General features: G+C 54.1%; 1 protein-coding gene and 1 pseudogene across 1 annotated transcript; both read right to left on the bottom strand.

Moving 5' to 3' along the window:
• Positions 1–790: 790 nt before the first annotated feature.
• On the bottom strand, positions 791–5,345 carry LOC144734847 (uncharacterized; annotated as a pseudogene).
• Positions 5,346–6,313: 968 nt separating this feature from the next.
• On the bottom strand, positions 6,314–15,865 carry LOC144734838 (insulin gene enhancer protein ISL-2-like). Its single transcript, XM_078617250.1, has 6 exons — positions 15,776–15,865; positions 15,146–15,468; positions 13,993–14,516; positions 12,795–13,033; positions 12,039–12,260; positions 6,314–10,279 (listed from the first exon to the last, which is right to left on the bottom strand). The coding sequence occupies exons 1-6, from the start codon at positions 15,863–15,865 to the stop codon at positions 10,157–10,159; spliced, it is 1,521 nt and encodes a 506-aa protein (XP_078473376.1). The 3' UTR covers positions 6,314–10,156.
• Positions 15,866–17,080: the final 1,215 nt, after the last annotated feature.

Below are 17,080 nucleotides of genomic sequence, written 5' to 3'. Positions count from 1 at the left end.
TCTCATTCTCCCTCTCTCTCTCTCTCCTCCCCTCTCTCTTTTTTTAAGTCCAAGGGAGTTTATTGTTTCAAAACATCACGTTAACCGGTCTGCATTTCACGTGGGCTTCTGGGTCTGGGCCTTCAGCACCTTGACAACGATCTTCTGTTCCTCAATCAGGAAGGCGCGCGCGTGATTCTGTCACGGACGCACTTGGCACACATGTAGCCTCCGTAAGCCCTGGAAACGTGCTTCTTTGACAACCTCTTTAGCACCCTCTCTCTTTTTTTTTGCGATCAGTGGAAACAAGAAGATGCTCGGTGTAGTCGACACTTTGCTTCGTTCATCATTTCGTATTTTTTTTTACTTTGCTTTATGTAAACCCCCACCTCTCGCTCACTCTCTCGCTCACTCTCCCTCTCTTTTTGTTGTGTGATTGGCGTTACTTTATGTTTAATGACAGTTGAGCACAGGAACAAATTCCCAAAACGCTCAGTCGCCAGAAGAAAAACACACCGCACTGTAAAATGTTTAATTCGGTAACTGACAAATTCCTCTTAACTGCACAAGGTGACATACTCATATAGAAACCTAAAGCTTATGAAGTGAGTCTATGGGTCTATGTGAGCCTATGGGTCTTCGTGTAAGTCTATGGGTTTCTGTGTGAGTCAATGAGTCTCTATGTAAATATACGCATCTCTGTGAGTCTTTGGGGTCTCAAGTGCAAGTTTATGGGTCCCTATAAAAGTCTATGGGTCTCTGCGATTCAATGGATCTTTATGCAAGTCTATGGTTTTCTAAGTAAGTCTATGGGTCTTCTACATTAGTCTATAGGTCTCAATGCGAGTCTGGTCTCTGTCAGTCTATAGGTCTCTGTGAGGCTATATGTCTATGTATAGATGTTGCTGGGTAAGGCCGGTGGCTTCATCAACGTCTGCAGCTGCGGAGTGAGGCCTGTGAGAGGTGGGAGACTCAGGACCGGCAGGAAGGCACGGGCGCTGGGGAGGTCGGGGGCAAGGGCCTCCGAGTAGAGGAGATAGAGGGCGACTGGCACTGCCATCAACACCGCCTCGCTCACCACTACAACCTGCAGCAGCCAGCCCAGTTAAATGCATGGGGGGAGGGAGGAAGGGCCATACTCTCAGGATCTTTCGGTAAAGTCACGTAGGTAAAAAAATGAAATTAAAATTAATAAAAAAAAATCATGCCAAGAGGTCCTTCCAGGGGGGCAGAGCTCAGGGTCCTACCGAGTGGTGCAGCCAGCAGCTCCGATGCCAGCAGTCCAGACAGTACAGGACCCCGCACAGGGTCAGCCAGTGTCACCAATTGCTTCGCTCAATCACGAAGCAGCTACTCCTCTGGGATGGTGTAAGCACACAGCGCCACCCACACCTCTGGTGAATCTCTGTGTTGGTAGACGCGACACGTCTGCACCCCCCCCCCACCCCTTTTCCCCGGGGGGTGCAGGGGGGGGGGCAGGGGTCGTGCCCTGTGGGTGCAAGGACCCCCTCTGCACCCATGATTGACCCCCCAAACCCAGCACAAATGCTGGCACGAACCGTATGTTGCGGGTGGGGAGGACGAGAGCAAATCCGTCTCGCTCCCTCTGTCTCTGGCGCGTGCCAGCAGCCGACCTGCCCGTCCCGCCGCCTGTCCCCGCGCCCTGGGAGGCCGCGGTGTCCGACGCGACGGGCGCGACACCTCCGAATCTCAAACGCAATGTGGGGGGAGGAGGGGGGGGGTATGGGGGTTCTCTACTGCCTTCTTCTTCTTCTTCTTCCGTACGGCTGCTGATGTAGATGCAGAGCATCAACTGCGACCGCCACTCTCAGGTGGTCAAGCGCAGATGACTGCGTCAGGAGGAGCGGAGTCGTTGCATCGTCGCTGCGATGTTCTCCGTCGTGTTTGCATCTGTCAACTTGGGCAATGGCACAATACTCGTAATTGGCTCGTTTGTTGGGATTATGGCTGCGTAACGATCCCCGGCCCAATGTGTGTCGTTAATCCCGCGACCTCCCGACAGACACAGTCAATCAAAAGCTTCAATTGTAACGTTGTGCAAGCGTTTAACAACTCTCGCCGAACTCCGTCTGTGCTGTTTGTTGCGGGTCGCCTGGCGCTAATTTTGTGCCTGTGTTCACTTCCGTTAAAATGCAAATTAATCAGTTACAAGCTACACGCGCCCGATGGTTGTTGATGAGCGTGAACGTGGAAGAGTAGGCAGAATTACCCCTTCTAAAGGGGATCGCTCTCGAGCTCCCGCGAGTGGAGGCGCCCTTCCCACAGCAGTGGCGCGAGCGAGCAATTGCAGGGCTGCGCCTTTGCCACCTTCACGTTGACGTATACTCTGTGTGTGTGTATATATAAATATTTTAGTGTAATGTTCATCATTGCCAGTTGTATGGGTTTCTGGTGAACCGTGGCCCCGGGGGCGAGTTTCGTGGTGTACAAACAAGGGGTTCACATTGGGACATTTGGTGAGAGTCGCACGGCACGGCGTGGCAAATTTCATTGCCGATATCCTCCTGCGATCCGTCGGTCGAGGTTAATTTACGTGCGGTAAGTTGAATTTCTTTCACTCCGTACGTAGCCAACCGTGCTCATCGGAGGTGCGGTGCAAAGACACCAAACTAAACGCGCAAAGCAGTTCTAAAGAAACGAGTTCGTCAATCTGGATCATTTAAAAGCGCAAAGCTCCAGTGGCTTACTAATATCGGAAGGAGAGAGCGTTCCAGACGGCCGCAGATGCGGTGGCCATCGTCTTCGTTTGATGGCTGAGCCAAAAAGCCGCTGCCGCTGTGAGGATGACCACCGGAGTTGGCGTGATGGTGCTCCACGTTCCGCTGCCGAGATGGTGAACTTCCAGCGAAGCGGACGGATTGCGTGGCGCTGTTAGCGACGGCCTCGGCGGGAACGTGGCGCCAGCGATAGCGGCTTTCTCCTTCCGTGTGTTTTGTTTGATGCCTTAAAGCCGAATGTTGTTAATAATTCAGGGAATGTGGATTTTTTTTTGTTGCATGTCCGATGTCGGGCCGTCACTCAGCGCCCCTCCGACAAAGGCGCGCGACACCGGCAGACGAGCAGGTTCCGTTTCAGGGAAGGGAGGTGGCCTGGGCACGGTGATGTCGTGTTTGGTTGTGGCTCTGTGGTTTTGTTGTTGTTGTTGTAATTCTCATTCTCTCATTCCGTCTTTCCTTCAGTGGAAAGTGCACGATGCTCTAAGCGCGATATTTTGTTAAAAACAAAAAAAGCCTCTGCCCCGTCATTATTGCTACTGAACCGAGGCCTCACCACCCCCCTCCTCCTCCCTCGGGGACATTTTATACTTAAATAAAACGGAGGTGAAGTCCACACACTCGAGTGCGATATTTTTCAATGTCGCCGTCTAATTGTCATTATGAATTGTCGTTGGAACAATTAAACGATCACGTCGTCGTTGAATCGTTATAATTATTAGTTGTTCGAACAAATTAAAAATAAACCGCTCGTCGTCATCATCGTTTAATTGTTGTCACGAAAGTCGTCGTATTGCTCCCGTGGCGATTAGGCCGAGACGATCCCCCCTCCCCCCCGAGTGGCGATCGTACTCGAGCGATCGAGACAAACGACGGAGTCGCAGCCAAAGTAGAGGAAGCTACAATTCGGCGTGGGACGTCCGCCACGGAGATGGATCGATTAAATGAGCCCCCACCATGTTTTCTTGTTATTTCCCCACCTACTACTCGACGGCTGTTTTAAATTCTATATTTGAAGCTTTCGCGACTGCAAGGATTCACGCTCTTATGTTTTTTCGGTAAAGTCACGTAGGTAAAAAATAAATAAATAATAAACATGCAAATAATAGAAATAATAATAGAAATAAAATAATAAATCGCATCATAATAAAATCATAAATTATTTTATTTCTATTATTATTTCTATTATTTGTATTTTTTACCTACATGACTTTACCGAAAAAACCTAAGAGGCTCTTTTAAAGGTTTGAAATGGGTGTAGCCCAAGGGTCATAAACGAAGTGAGCGGAGCATGTCAATGTAAGAGATTAGCATGTCAATGTAAACAGAGGCTGTGTTAGTGTGAACCTGTTAATTTAAAATCAGAGAGTCGAAAATAACAGCTAACATCGGAAGGTAGGATGGAAACATCACAGCCAGTTAGGACTTAAACTGGTTAATAACGTCCTTCCAATTATTTCTCAGTTTGTACTCATCTTCTCGGTTGAAATTGTGTCTGTGTCTATATATCTGGATGGATTCATGAACGAATCTTTGTTGATAGCCAATGGGTTTGCAGAGTACCTTCGTCTTGGAGAATTCAATTTCGTGTGAGCCCACCGCTTTAACACAATTTTCAGGACCAATACGGGTTGATTCGGTCCCATCATCCCACGGGAGTTCGATAAAAATTGGTACCAAATTTTTCTAGTAAGTCAACAGCGGTCGTGGAATGGACAGACTCGTTCCCGCCAAAGTAATGTGGAATTTCCACCTCCGGTTCTGCAAGGCTATAATAAACAGGAGATTCGCACCGATGTCTCAATGCTCATTTGAGCACGAATTCCCCGTGGCTTCACTTGCTCTCCAGGGCAGAGCATGCAGCTGTCAGAAGAACATTAGCGACGTTAACAATTATCATCATCAGTCATTATCGATCACTTGCTGGATGGATTATTGCATACAGCGTCTGCGCACGAGCCACGCTTATTGATCACTCCCCATCGTTGTCACGTTCTTACCCCGTGCCCCGACTGGACATCTGTGAAAAAGAGCTTAATAGCTCACCAGATTCCTCCTGCAGTATCAATATTTTGATTCCGGTTGGCGTCCCTCTCAGGTGTTTGTTTGTCCCCCTCCCCCCGCCCCTCGTTCGGCCGCCACTCCCCCGTCGGTAGTAGACTCGACGACTCCCGGGCCAACAAATTCAAATGTCTCGGCAGAGCCGAAGCGATTCAACGGATCGACTCGTCACCGCGTCGAATGACGACGCCGAAATCACCGGCCCCAATTTAGCGACCGACTGCCGAGCAGGCGCGCCCTTGTGACGGCGCGCTTGCGACAGAGGCACCACGGGACATGACCCCCGGCGGTCGAGACTACCGACGGAGTGGCAGCCGACGGAGGGACGCGCGGTGCCGAGCCAGGCGCGTCCCGCGCTCGACCGCCCGGTGGTGAAACGGAGGTCGCCGCCGCAGACCGGCGATCGACGCGCGCCGCTGTTTCTGTACAACTCGGTAGCAGCCGCGGGATTACCGCTAATTACAAATGCATTTCCCAGAGCCAGCGGTGTCTGTGTTTCAGGAAATGTGCAATATAATATCACGCGCGGCACGTGGGGGCACCCCCCCCCCATCTCACCCCTCACCCCATCTTACCCCCTAGACACAAATGGAATGAAACTTGAGCTAGCGACGGGCCCCGCTGGCGATGGCTCTCTGAGTGAACCCACGGCCTCTCCCCTAACCCCAATCCTCACCACCCCGCCCTCACCCTCTCCTTCTTACCTCCCACCCTATCCAGCCCCCACTGCCCCCCCCCCCCCGCCATAAATGTAGAGACGGTCACGGGTGGTGTGTCCATCAGCATGCGCATCCGTCTTCCAAGCGCTGACGTTCACGCATCGTGCCACGAAACAATTTGAGGCTCAGTCGCCCTAGGAGAGAGCCAGGACAGGTTCAGACAGCACTGGACATTTATAGTTACAGTGCATATATGAACACACACACACACGCACACTTTAAGAAATAACCTCGTGACAAACATGTGGACTGTGTGTCATTTATAGAAGTTTGGATGTGTTTATGTTGCTACAATATGTATAGTCCCTACTCGCTCTGTAAATCCCGTATTATCCGGATTATAAGACGCTCCGGAATGTAAGACGCACCCAAGACGCATGCCTGGTGTCAATGATGTAACACAAATATGGTCACACAAGAAAAAGTTCCTCCGTGTAGCCTTAACAGACTGGTGGAGCAAGTGCTGTTAGCGGGCACCTATGAAGGCCGGCAAAGCACACGAGGAGGTGGGTGTCCAGTACCACGCCTGACCGCCTTTGTCTCCCTAGTGGCGATGTGTCTACAACACACCAGGTACTGTACACATTTAAGGCTGAGTCGACCTATGCGAGGTCCAGGACCGGTTCAGATAATCGTCACTGGTGTTGGTGGCAATGAGCGAGAGTTGAACTTAGGTGGGCCGGGTTCGTAGCGCAGTGCCACCGCTCCCCACCCGAACATAAACGCAGACACACACAAAGCAAACATCAACAACAACAACAATCAATTAACACAGCCACCCTCACTCTCCCTCACTCTCTCTGAAGATTCCTCCAAACATTTGCCGGGACGTTGGGACATTTTTATTGCCAATAAATAATAACTTAGAACGCTATGGACGAACACAAATATCAATACTCGACACCGAACGGGCAAAGGCGGTGGTTGTGGGGAAGGGCGCAGAGTCGATGCACAGCCGCCGTCTGCAGTTCTCTACTCAAGCCACCGATTTGGTGATGCTGCTGCCGCTGCTGCCGCTGCTTTGGCAGTGATGCGCAAACACAAATCACGAACAACAACAAAGTCAACACGTCCGTCGATACCCACCAAGGCCCAGGGGTCGTCACTGTCGGCCGTCGTTTCTCCGTGGCTTACCCCGCAGTCTGGGACGCGGCTTTCATCATCGTCACCATCGTCATCAGCATCGTCACCATCGTCACCATCATCATCGTTGTCATCATCATCGTTACCATCATCATCGTCGTCACCATCATCGTCGTCGCCATCATCGTCATCGTCCCGTTGCTGATGCTGCTCCACACCGCCGGGTGCCCCGGGTCAAATGAGCAAAAAACTTTTTTTTTTGGTGAATCTGCCAAAACTCTTCGGCCTGCCAATCAACAATCTGTCAGTGGCGACGATCCGAAACGTCGGCGGCAGTCCTCCCCCCTCCACCCGCCCAGCAAAAAAAAATTGGACGAAAACCATTTGCCAGTAACATGTGAATCCGGCCGCACGTACAAGTCTTGCAAGCAGGGCTTCATTTCAGCGGGCTCCTCCCCGAAACCTTTCAGGCACCCGGCACACCACATCCAGTGAGTCTACCTCTCGACGCAGCTACTGCAGTGGTAGTCGCGTGCCGCGTACACTCCAGTCAGCCAGCGACCCGGAACACATTGAGTGAGAAATGAAGCCCTGGCCTGCAGGCGATCACTCCCTCTCCCTTCGCCAGAACGAAGTCGGCCTCTGCCCCCCCCCCACCACCGTCATTCATTCCCCTCCCTCCACGTGCTCTGGGACTCCACTCTGCAGCAGCAGCAGCGACCGCTGCTCCCCACCACGAGTCTCAACCAAGCGCTTCGTTGCAGCCGAAACAGAACCAGAACGCTCCTCTAGATCAGCCTGTTCATAGAATCATAGGAATGTAGTGAGGTGCAAGAACATTTTAATTATTATTATTGTTGATAGGTGTACCCGGTACACGAGTGGTAGTGCCTTACGCCGGTGATCCGTACTCCGTGCCAGCCGCTAGCTATAGCAGCGTTTACGGGAAAAAAAGAGCGGCGACATTTAGCCCCTGGTATCAACCACTTGGCTTGTTTACGTTTGGTATCGATGAGAAGTGGGGGGGGGGGATGGTAATGTCCCTCCCCCCACCCAACCCAACCCCCCAACCCCTTCCTCAACCGCGTGAACCCATTACATCTGCGTGAATGCGAATTTAAGATAAGAACAGGGAGGTGTATGGGGTGTGTGTGTGTGTGTTCACTGTCACCGGGAGAAGGAACACGCAAAAGTCTTAGATTCTAGGTGCAACAGGAACGATGTTGCCAGCCCCTCTGAGTTTTAGTCGTTTGAGCTCCACGCGTTGTTTTAACTGCGGGCTGCTTTACGCAGCAGCAGTCGCCAATCGTAGAGCACACCTGTACTGTGGTCGGTTTGATTGGTTGCCAATGCCCCTATTAGGTAGCCAATCACATTGATGATCCAAAGCTGCGTTGTCTCCTATAGCAGGGCAGTCGACATGAGGGCGCAATTCTTGGGTTCTGACTTTGTACACGGGCACTGCGATGTACGTTGAACTTCTTCCGCACTGTACGTAGCCAACCGCGCTAATCGGAGGTGCGGGTGAAGGAAAACGAACTGAACACAAAAAAGCAGCTCTGAAGAAATGAGTTTAAAATCTAGATTTAAAAGAAGCATCGGTGGCCAATTCACAACCGCTGTTGCATAAGTAGATCAGTCTGGGTGACGGTTTGAAATACATTAAGTGCAGGTGAACCCAATGAAATACATTTGTTGACGTTTCGGCCTATAGGCCTTCAGGAAAATAGAGGTTTGCAGCAAGGGAGGCTACGATATCCTGGAAATGATGAATGGGTTGGATATCAGATATATCAACGACGGTAATAAAATAACAAAACAACCCCGTGTAAGTATTGTTCTTAATCAACCTGGTGTCCATCGTGTGAATTTACCGAAGCAGCAATTTCATACGCGACTAAGTAGCTAATTCAATTGCAACCTGGGGTGAGCGCCGGGTAATTGCGCGAACGTGTCGCGCCGGCTAAGGTAGGAACGAGTAAACAGACCGCTGCCTTATCAAAGCAGGAATATATAATATGTTATTTACATTCACCGATACATTATCTACACGATCGTCATTTTTTAATTTCATCAAATGATCCGTATGCCTGCTTGTTCAGCTGTCCCGACACCGCACCTGCGACGGACCGCGTGCTCTTTGGCGCGATGTCCGACGTTTCACTCTGTGCAGTGGGTCCTTCTGCAGGAAGCAAAACGTCGGACATCGTGCTGAAAAGCCGCGCGGTCGCACCGACTCGTTCCTGCCGTGACTTACGCGACACGCCGGCGCAACTTCCCGTGTCATCCTAGCAGCTCGGACTCCACAACACCAAACAGCAACCGCAGACCGTTGGATCACCCACCCCTTTTAACCCCCCCCCCCATCCATGAATGAGGATCGGTGGGGGCCAGTGAGAAGATTACTGGCTCAAAGATTTCCCAGCCCAGCTGTGTCACCTCAAGAGCGGAGCCGGAGGTTCGATGTTACGCGAGCGAGCGGGCGACCGAGTGCGATGTCACAGAGCAAGCCGAGCTGGGGAGAGCGTCCGTGCGTCTTGCGTCGTCTTCCAGGGACGCCACCAACGGGGGTGTGGGAGCTGTGTGCAGGTGTGGGAGCTGTGTGCAGGTGTGGGAGCTGTGTGCAGGTGTACGAGCTGTGAAGTGCAGCAGGAGGAGCAGGTCGAGGGGGTGCAGGGTGGTTGGTGCAGACCAAGGATGGGAAACCTATTGCTTACTCAGGACCAAATATGACTTTCAAATACCTTTGGCAGTCAACCACACATTCACAGACACACACACACACAGCCCAGTCACTTCTACCACTGCTGGATATGTACAGGCATGGCTGAGCGCGACACTAAAATATTCCCCTCTAGTACCCGATTAGAGCGGCCAACGCGCTCGCAGTAATGGACAGGTGTCGTTTGTGGGCGGTTTACAAGTGGTGGGCCTCGTGTCGTGGCGGGTTGTACACAATGAATGGGCCGTGTGAAACGAAGGAATGGACCGCGTCCGGCCCTTGGGCCGTGGCGTTCCCCACCAGGTGGTGCAGAGGCTGGGCATGTAACGACGCATCATCGATCGGAATCGACTATCACGCAGGTACTGTTACGGACGTCGTCGTATCGCGCGTGCGAGAATCGATTCAATTACAAAGCTCGTCACGTGCACATTTCATGCAAATGTTACACGGAGGCTAATGGAACGATCGAGAAGGAGCAAACAAGATGAGCAACGCAAGCGAAATGGAAATAACAACGGGACAGAACAAAGGAGACTATACAGATGAGGCAGAACAAGGGCAGAGGACATGAGTCGGAACAATTGAGACAGAACAAAAGAATAACACAGAAACAGACAGAAGACATGGAACACAACTAGAACAAACAAGACCTTACTCAGCAGACATACTGCACAAGACAAGGTAACCACGGAGAACAAACCAGACAGGCGATACAGATAACACAACACAAACGAGACCAAATGAATGCATCCTTACATGCCCAGTGGGAATGGCGGGCGAGGGTTGGCGGTGTGGCAGTGGGAGGAGGGGGGTGTAGGTTGGAAGGGCCGGGGTGTGTGTGAAACCGTGTGCGGTTATGACTCGGAGCAGAGGTCTGACGCCAGGCTGGTGGGGGTGTCGGGCAGATGGGATGGCAGCAGGGTGACGTCACTCGCCGACGACGAGTCCGAACAGGAGCCCGAGTCGGACAAACTCGCCTGCAACGACGACAACCACGACAACAACAACCACAATAAACGATTAAACTCAACGATTCTTTGTAATTTTACCAGGTAAGGCCCGCTGAGCTGTGCAGCTGATTTTCAGAAGCGACCTGACAACAAATGACAGCTCAACGAAGTGGCCTATCATGTGGAAATGTGTAGCAGACAAATATTCTGAACGCGTGACGTTGATCCTAAACGTGTAGTGAACGGACCCATTAGAAATATCCACGCGACCACTGGGAGAGAGACGCTGCAAACTCCAAATATACAGCAGGCGTCAGGGTCGGGATCGAACCCACGGCCTCCTGTAAACCAGGCGAGGTAGTCAACATCTCCTAGACACCGTGGCGCCCTATTGGTCGCTCATAGAGCCCCGGGACATCCATGAGGGCAATGTAAGAGTTCCAACAGGAGACCGAGCCGGACAAACTCGCCTGCAACGACACTGACCCAAAACGGCAGCCCTGAGTCGTGACATTTGATCAAATTCCCGGAGGGGGTGAGGGGTGAAACACAAATCATTCCATTTCCGCAACCCTAAGGGGCACCCAAAGCAAACGATATGAGACAGATTTTGAAGAAACACTCCGCCTAAGCCCCTCCGTGCGATAGGCAATGCCGCAGTTATTTTGCGATCGCATCGGTGCGCGAAAGCCGCGAGGCAAATGTTGGAGAGTGCGCGTGACGAATATTTACGGGGCGAATGCAGCGAAGCAGCAAAGCGGCACAGCGCCGGCGCCGGAAAACACGGGCCAGGGATCGGACTCCGCTTTGGCGGCCTGGCAGCGGGCCGCCGTGTACACCCTCACCCCCTAGACGCACGCACGAGTCCGTGAGGCTCCACCAGGACGCAAAGGTGAGCCGGAAGCAACCATTGAGCCCCGCCCACTTTCACGTAGCCCCACCCACTCAAATATCCCCGGGTAGCCCCGCCCACTGTTCAGGTAGCCCCGCCCACTGTTCAGGAAACCCCGCCCACTGTTCAGGAAGCCCAGCCCACTGTTCAGGTCCCCCCGCCCGCTGTTCAGGTAGCCCCGCCCGCTGTTCAGGTATCCCCGCCCACTGTTCAGGTAGCCCCGCCCACTGTTCAGGTAGCCCCGTCCACTGTTCAGGTAGCCCCGCCCACTGTTCAGGTGACCCCGCCCGTTGTTCATTCAGCCCCGCCTGCTGTTCAGGTAACTGCCCTTTTAGAGAATTTTAGCTGCTGCTGTAAATTTCCACGTGATAGGCCACTGCGATGAAATGTCAGTTGTGATAGTCAGGCCGCTTCTGAAAAAGGGCTACGTAGCTCAGTGTGTCCTTACCTGCCAAAATAAAAAGTTAATGTCCCCGAATCGTGAGTCAAACAACGAAGCCGGAAAATCTTAGCCGGGGACAAAATCGCGCTTTTTCACAAAAGCTTTGGAACTCTGAAGCGGCGTCGGGTTTGGTAGCTTTACGTATACCTCAATTCGGTAAACACCTGTATAGAGATACCCCTGTATGCCAGCACAGCCACCTCGGACAGCACCTCTCCCTCCAGGCATATGCAACTTTTCTCCAGGTTACCTTACCTTACAATCCATATACATCTGTCTCGATCGCACGCCTACCTCCACTTACTCCCCCGTCCCGGGGTACACCTGGACCCTGGTGGTCCCGTGCGCCTGTCTCCACACAGCAGCCACCGCTTTGCCTCCCACACCCCCACCGCATCCCGCGATGCACACCCGTACACATGCACACATCGCACACGCACGCACGCACGTACCGCCTGTCTGGTGGAGGGCAGGGGCTGCAGCTGGGCACGCAGGGCGAAGGCGGCGAGTGCTCGCCACGAGGGGGGCTGCGGGGAGGCGCGCACCGCCACGGCGCCACCGCCGCCGCCGCCGCCGTACCCACCGCCGGCTCCGGCAGCTTCGGCCTCCGCCTCGCTGTCCTGCGTCACGGGGCTCCGCGCCACCAGGGCCTTGCCCTCCAGGCCCTGCAGGCACTGCGAGTGCAGCGGAAGCGCACGGCAGTCACTTTTAAATGGAGATCGAGAACTCGTTTCTTTAGAACTGCCTTCTGTGCTGAGTTTGTTGTCGTTTTCCCACACCCCCGATTAGCACGGTTGGCTACGTATGGTGCGAAATATGGTGAATAACATATATAAAGAGTTCAACATAGAGGAACTTCTCAGTAGGGTCCACCGCCCCACCAAGTCAAGCGCGGCGAGTCCTCGTCTAACGCGCTTGTAGTAAGTAGTAGATTCGAGCGTTTTGGCACAAGACAGAGGAAAGTGGAAACAAATGGCGGAATGTGCGGTGGACACCCGCTATGGGGTATCGGCCCATGGGTCGTGATGATAGAGTGAGCAAGCAGGCACCTTCCTGAAAAGTTTGGCATTAAGCGAAAAATGCCGCCTCGAGGCGAGCACAGGGAGCAGGGAGTCCCACCCCCCCCCCCAAGAAAAAAAAGACTGGCGTGGGAAATGAGGGGCCCTGGGCGTGCGCTGCGGAGGTCACGTGGAAGGGACGGGACTCACGGTCTTGGCGTCCGGCGACGGCGGCTCTCCGTCGTGCCGCCCCGCCAGGGTGCGCTTCTTGTCCTTGCAGCGCTTGTTCTGGAACCAGACGCGGATGACGCGGGGGCTCAGGCCCGTCATCTCCACGAGCTGCTCCTTCAGTAGGGCGTCGGGCCGCGGGTTGGCCGCGTAGCACGTGCGCAGCGTCTGCAGCTGTCGCTCCGTCAGGACGGTGCGGACCCGGCTCGCCTTGCCCGAGCCTGGCACAGGCCACAAAGGCCACGGGGCATGGGCGGGGTAGGCAGGGCTCGATGAAATGCGGGGCTCTTTTTAGTGCAGTGCCCCTCAGAGGGGGGGGGGCCGCTTTCGCCGATAAGACGTCGGTGTGGGGACCGCCACACATTTGACACCATTGGGGTTTTACAGCACCGTGGGGTGTTTCACTGTTTGTGTATTTTCTGGAGCCGCACGAAAGGCTACCAGGGGCCACCAATGGCCCGCGGGGCCTTGCAATGAAGAACGCTGCTCTAGTAGCCGCTTTACTATCGTACACCACATCCGTCTCTCGGGGCAATTCTACACTGGCACCTCCCCACACTCCTTTGGGCACTTTTCAGCATTTTCAATGAGATCCCAACCTGCTCGTGATTAATAAATTTCACCACAAACCGAATTAGATTAACAGTAGAAATTCATTCACGTCATTGGAGAACTGCATCACGGGACTTGGGTCTCGTGTCCCCCACCCCCACACAGAATCCTACCCCCCCATCCACCCTCGGCTCCTCTAGTGCACTGTTTCTCAAACTTTTTTTGGCCCTCGAACCACTGAACCGATGCAAACATTTCCGCAGACCGCCCAGACCCCCACCCCTCGTGACAAAATGCACAAGTTTCTCTCTTTAAATACCACTCGTACTAAATTATTCACATTACCGGAACATAACAAAAAAATGTACGCAGCTATAAGATTTCGTTTTTTTAGGGAGGTTAGGATAGTTCAATCAGGGCAGTTTACAGAAAGTGAATTTTAAATATTAATTGATGTCCGAAACAAAAGGTATATAAACGCTGTCGTTATTGTCCAGATCGACCTGCGGACCAACCGGCAGTAGGTACAGGGGACCACGCTTCGAGCACCAACCGCCCTGACACCTCACAGTCCTGCACATCACACATGACGACGTACCGGACATGTGCATGTCACATGACGACGTACCGGACATGTGCAGGTCCCCGCACGAGGCTCGTGGCACTGGTCCCCTCTTCTCCCCGGGGCCCCTGTGAGCCCTGTCAGGCCTCAGCGACGGCACGCCAACGGGGCGCTCCTGGTGATGGTGGTGGTGGTGATGGTTGTGATGGTTGTGATGGTTGTGGCCCTGGTTATGGACGTGAGGATGATGATGGTGGTGGTGATGGTTGTGATGCGGGTGATGGTGATTATTCTCGAGATGCGCATCGTTGAGTTGCTGCTGTTGCTGCTGCTGCTGTTGTTGATGACTGTGATGATGATTGTGATGATGGTGGTGGTGGTGGTGATGGTGCGGTGGGGGCGGGAGGCTGTGCGCCCTGCACAGGAGCTCTCCGGCGGGGCGCAGGGAGACCTCGTCTCCCGGCAGCAGGCGCCGGGCGCACGCCCAGCAGCGGAAGCACGCGAGGTGGTAGACGCGGCCGCGCACTCGCATCACGAGCTCGGTGCGGCTCAGACCCAGCGAGCAGCGCGAGCACTTGACCCCGAACAGACTGTGTAGGGGCAGCGGGGGTAGGGGGGAGGGAATAGGGAGCAGAGAGAAGGAGGAATGAAAGGGAGGAGGTAGAGTAGAGAGAGACGGGAGAGAGATAGGTAGGACGACGGAGGAGAGAGATGCGGTGAGACCAGAGATGGTTTTGAGAAAGGAGAGGGAATAGGGAGCAGAGAGGGGAGAAAGTAAGACGAGAGAGAGAGAGAGGGAGGATAGTGGAGGGAGAGAGGAGAGAGAAGGGACATTGAGAGGAAAGGATCAGAGGGGTGACGACATGAGGCGAGGGGCAAGACAGCAGCAGCAGCACGGCCACCACTCAGTAGTAACTCCGACACGTGCACAGCATTTGTCGACCCATTGCTGGTTGATTTGCAAAATGATGCAAGATTTACAGGACACGCCCGGCTGCCTTTGTCTCCCCAGTGCCGACGTTTTTTCTTTACATACTGCACCGGTCCACCTATGGGAGGCCCCAGAACTGGTTAAAATAATCCTCACTGGTGTTGGCCGCGAGCGGCAATCAAACCCGGGTCGCCGGGTTCGTAGTGCAACGCACTCACCGCTACGCTACTGCTCCCCACATACACACACGCGCACGTGCGGGGCCGTGAGAGGGGGGGGGGCCCATACCGGTTGTAGTCCCGCTGGCAGAAGGTGCGGCCTGCGCGCACGAAGCAGGAGCGGGCCTCGTGCAGTTGCGCGCGGCACTCGGCGCAGCGCAGGCAGGCGGCGTGGAACCGCAGGTCGGGCCACACGCGCAGCAGGAACGCGTCCCGGATGGGCCTCCCGCACCCCGCGCAGCCCGCGGAGACGCCCTCGGCGCCGTCGGCACCACCGCCGCCGCCTCCTCCTCCTCCTCGTCGGTTCCCATCGTCGCCGCCGACGCCGCCGACGCCGCCGCACTCGTCCGCCTCTGTTGGGCAGGCGGGAATCCAATGCCGAGCGTCTAAAGTCTAATCAACGAGGCGAGCATTAACGTCTCCCACGCGCGTCTGCCACTCTGCGTAAACAAATCAATATCCCCTATCGACTCTCAAACTCACACAGAGACCCATAGAGTCACACAGATACCATACAGATCTGGCCTCGCATGATCTGTCCCACAATCAACTCTCAAACTCACACAGAGACCTATAGAGTCACACAGAGACCCTACAGATCTGCCCTCGCATGATGTGTCCCACAATCATTTCTCAAACTCACACAGAGACCTATAGATTCACACAGAGACCCTACAGATCTGCCCTCACAATATCCCACCGTCTGCTTCGAGGTCTTCTCTTCCCTCTTGGTCGCAAGACTCATGGAGACCACTCCAATGCCGCCGCTGACCAACCGGCCCTTCGCCATCCGGCGCGACGTCCGACCACGTGCGGCCGTTCTCACAGCGCCAGGCCGTGACGCCAAGGCGCCGTGCTTCGCGGCAGGTGGCGATGGATGCTGGGTGTTTTCCCCCCATTAGGTAATTTACGGCACACGTGGCCTCCCCTATTTCGCAAACGACATCACGGGGACCTTGAGCCGTACGCTGTGAAGCGGGCGACACGCAGTGTCCGTGGGGCAATGCGACCGCGGAGTGTTCACCAGGGCGGCCGAGGGAGATTTCGAACCGTGAACTTCTTGCAATGAAAGGTGAGCGAGCTCCCGCTCAGCCACGTCACCGCGCCACACGACTCGAAAGAAAAAGTTCAACATTGGCCAGATTCCAGATTGCATCCTCTACAGCGGAACAAAAAAACACAGTCGGCGCGCCGCTGACATCTGAACCAGGGCCGGTTTGGATATCACTCGGCACCGATGTTAGTTGTGGTCGGCGAATGGAACTCGCTTCGCCGGGTTTGTATAGCGCAGTGCGTCAACCACTGCGCCACTACTCCCCCACTGTAGCTCACAAAGACCACCCCCCTCCTACACAGCCACTAACACACTGTTCGGACAAGCGCTGTTCATGAGAACTTCACTAAGACCGGCACGGCACACGAGCGGCGTGTATATGCAAAACCACGCCCGGCCGTCTTTGTCTCTCTAGTGGCTCGTGTTTTTTTTTATAAACAGTACCAGATACTCATGTAAACGTGAGTTGACCAAGGGGGAAGCCCCGGACTCGTTTAGATATTCGTCACCGATTTCTCGGGGTTTGTAGCGCATTGCCCTAACCACTGCGCCACCGCTCCACACGGTAGCACCACATTGCTCATACACACACAAAAATAAAAAGAACCCCATATAGCCTCAACAGACTTTTGGGGCAATTGCTGTTAGCGAGCACCGCACAAAGACACACACACACACGTGCACGCACGCACTAGATACCTCGTGAACACCCCTCGAGGTAGCGGACTCAAGTTTGTTGTGCAAATAAACTCAGGTGCTCGGTTCCGTGGTAGCGTGCACAAACCACTCGTTCAACCCAGCAGAACTCGTGAACGTTGCGTTCGTGTCCGTGTGCGAAGCAGTGTCCTTGTGTGGCTACGTGTGTGTACTGTCAGAGGTCGACTCAGCCTCAAATGAGTACCCGGTGCGACGGCGTGTAAACATCGCCAACTGGGGATACAAAGGCGGTCG

The sequence above is a fragment of the Lampetra planeri genome, chromosome 3 (genome assembly GCF_965212315.1).
Source record: "Lampetra planeri chromosome 3, kcLamPlan1.2.h2, whole genome shotgun sequence".
NCBI classification, from domain to species: Eukaryota; Metazoa; Chordata; class Hyperoartia; order Petromyzontiformes; family Petromyzontidae; genus Lampetra; species Lampetra planeri.
The sequence above is the reverse complement of the archived record's forward strand: the minus strand, read 5'-3'. Positions and strand labels throughout refer to the sequence as shown.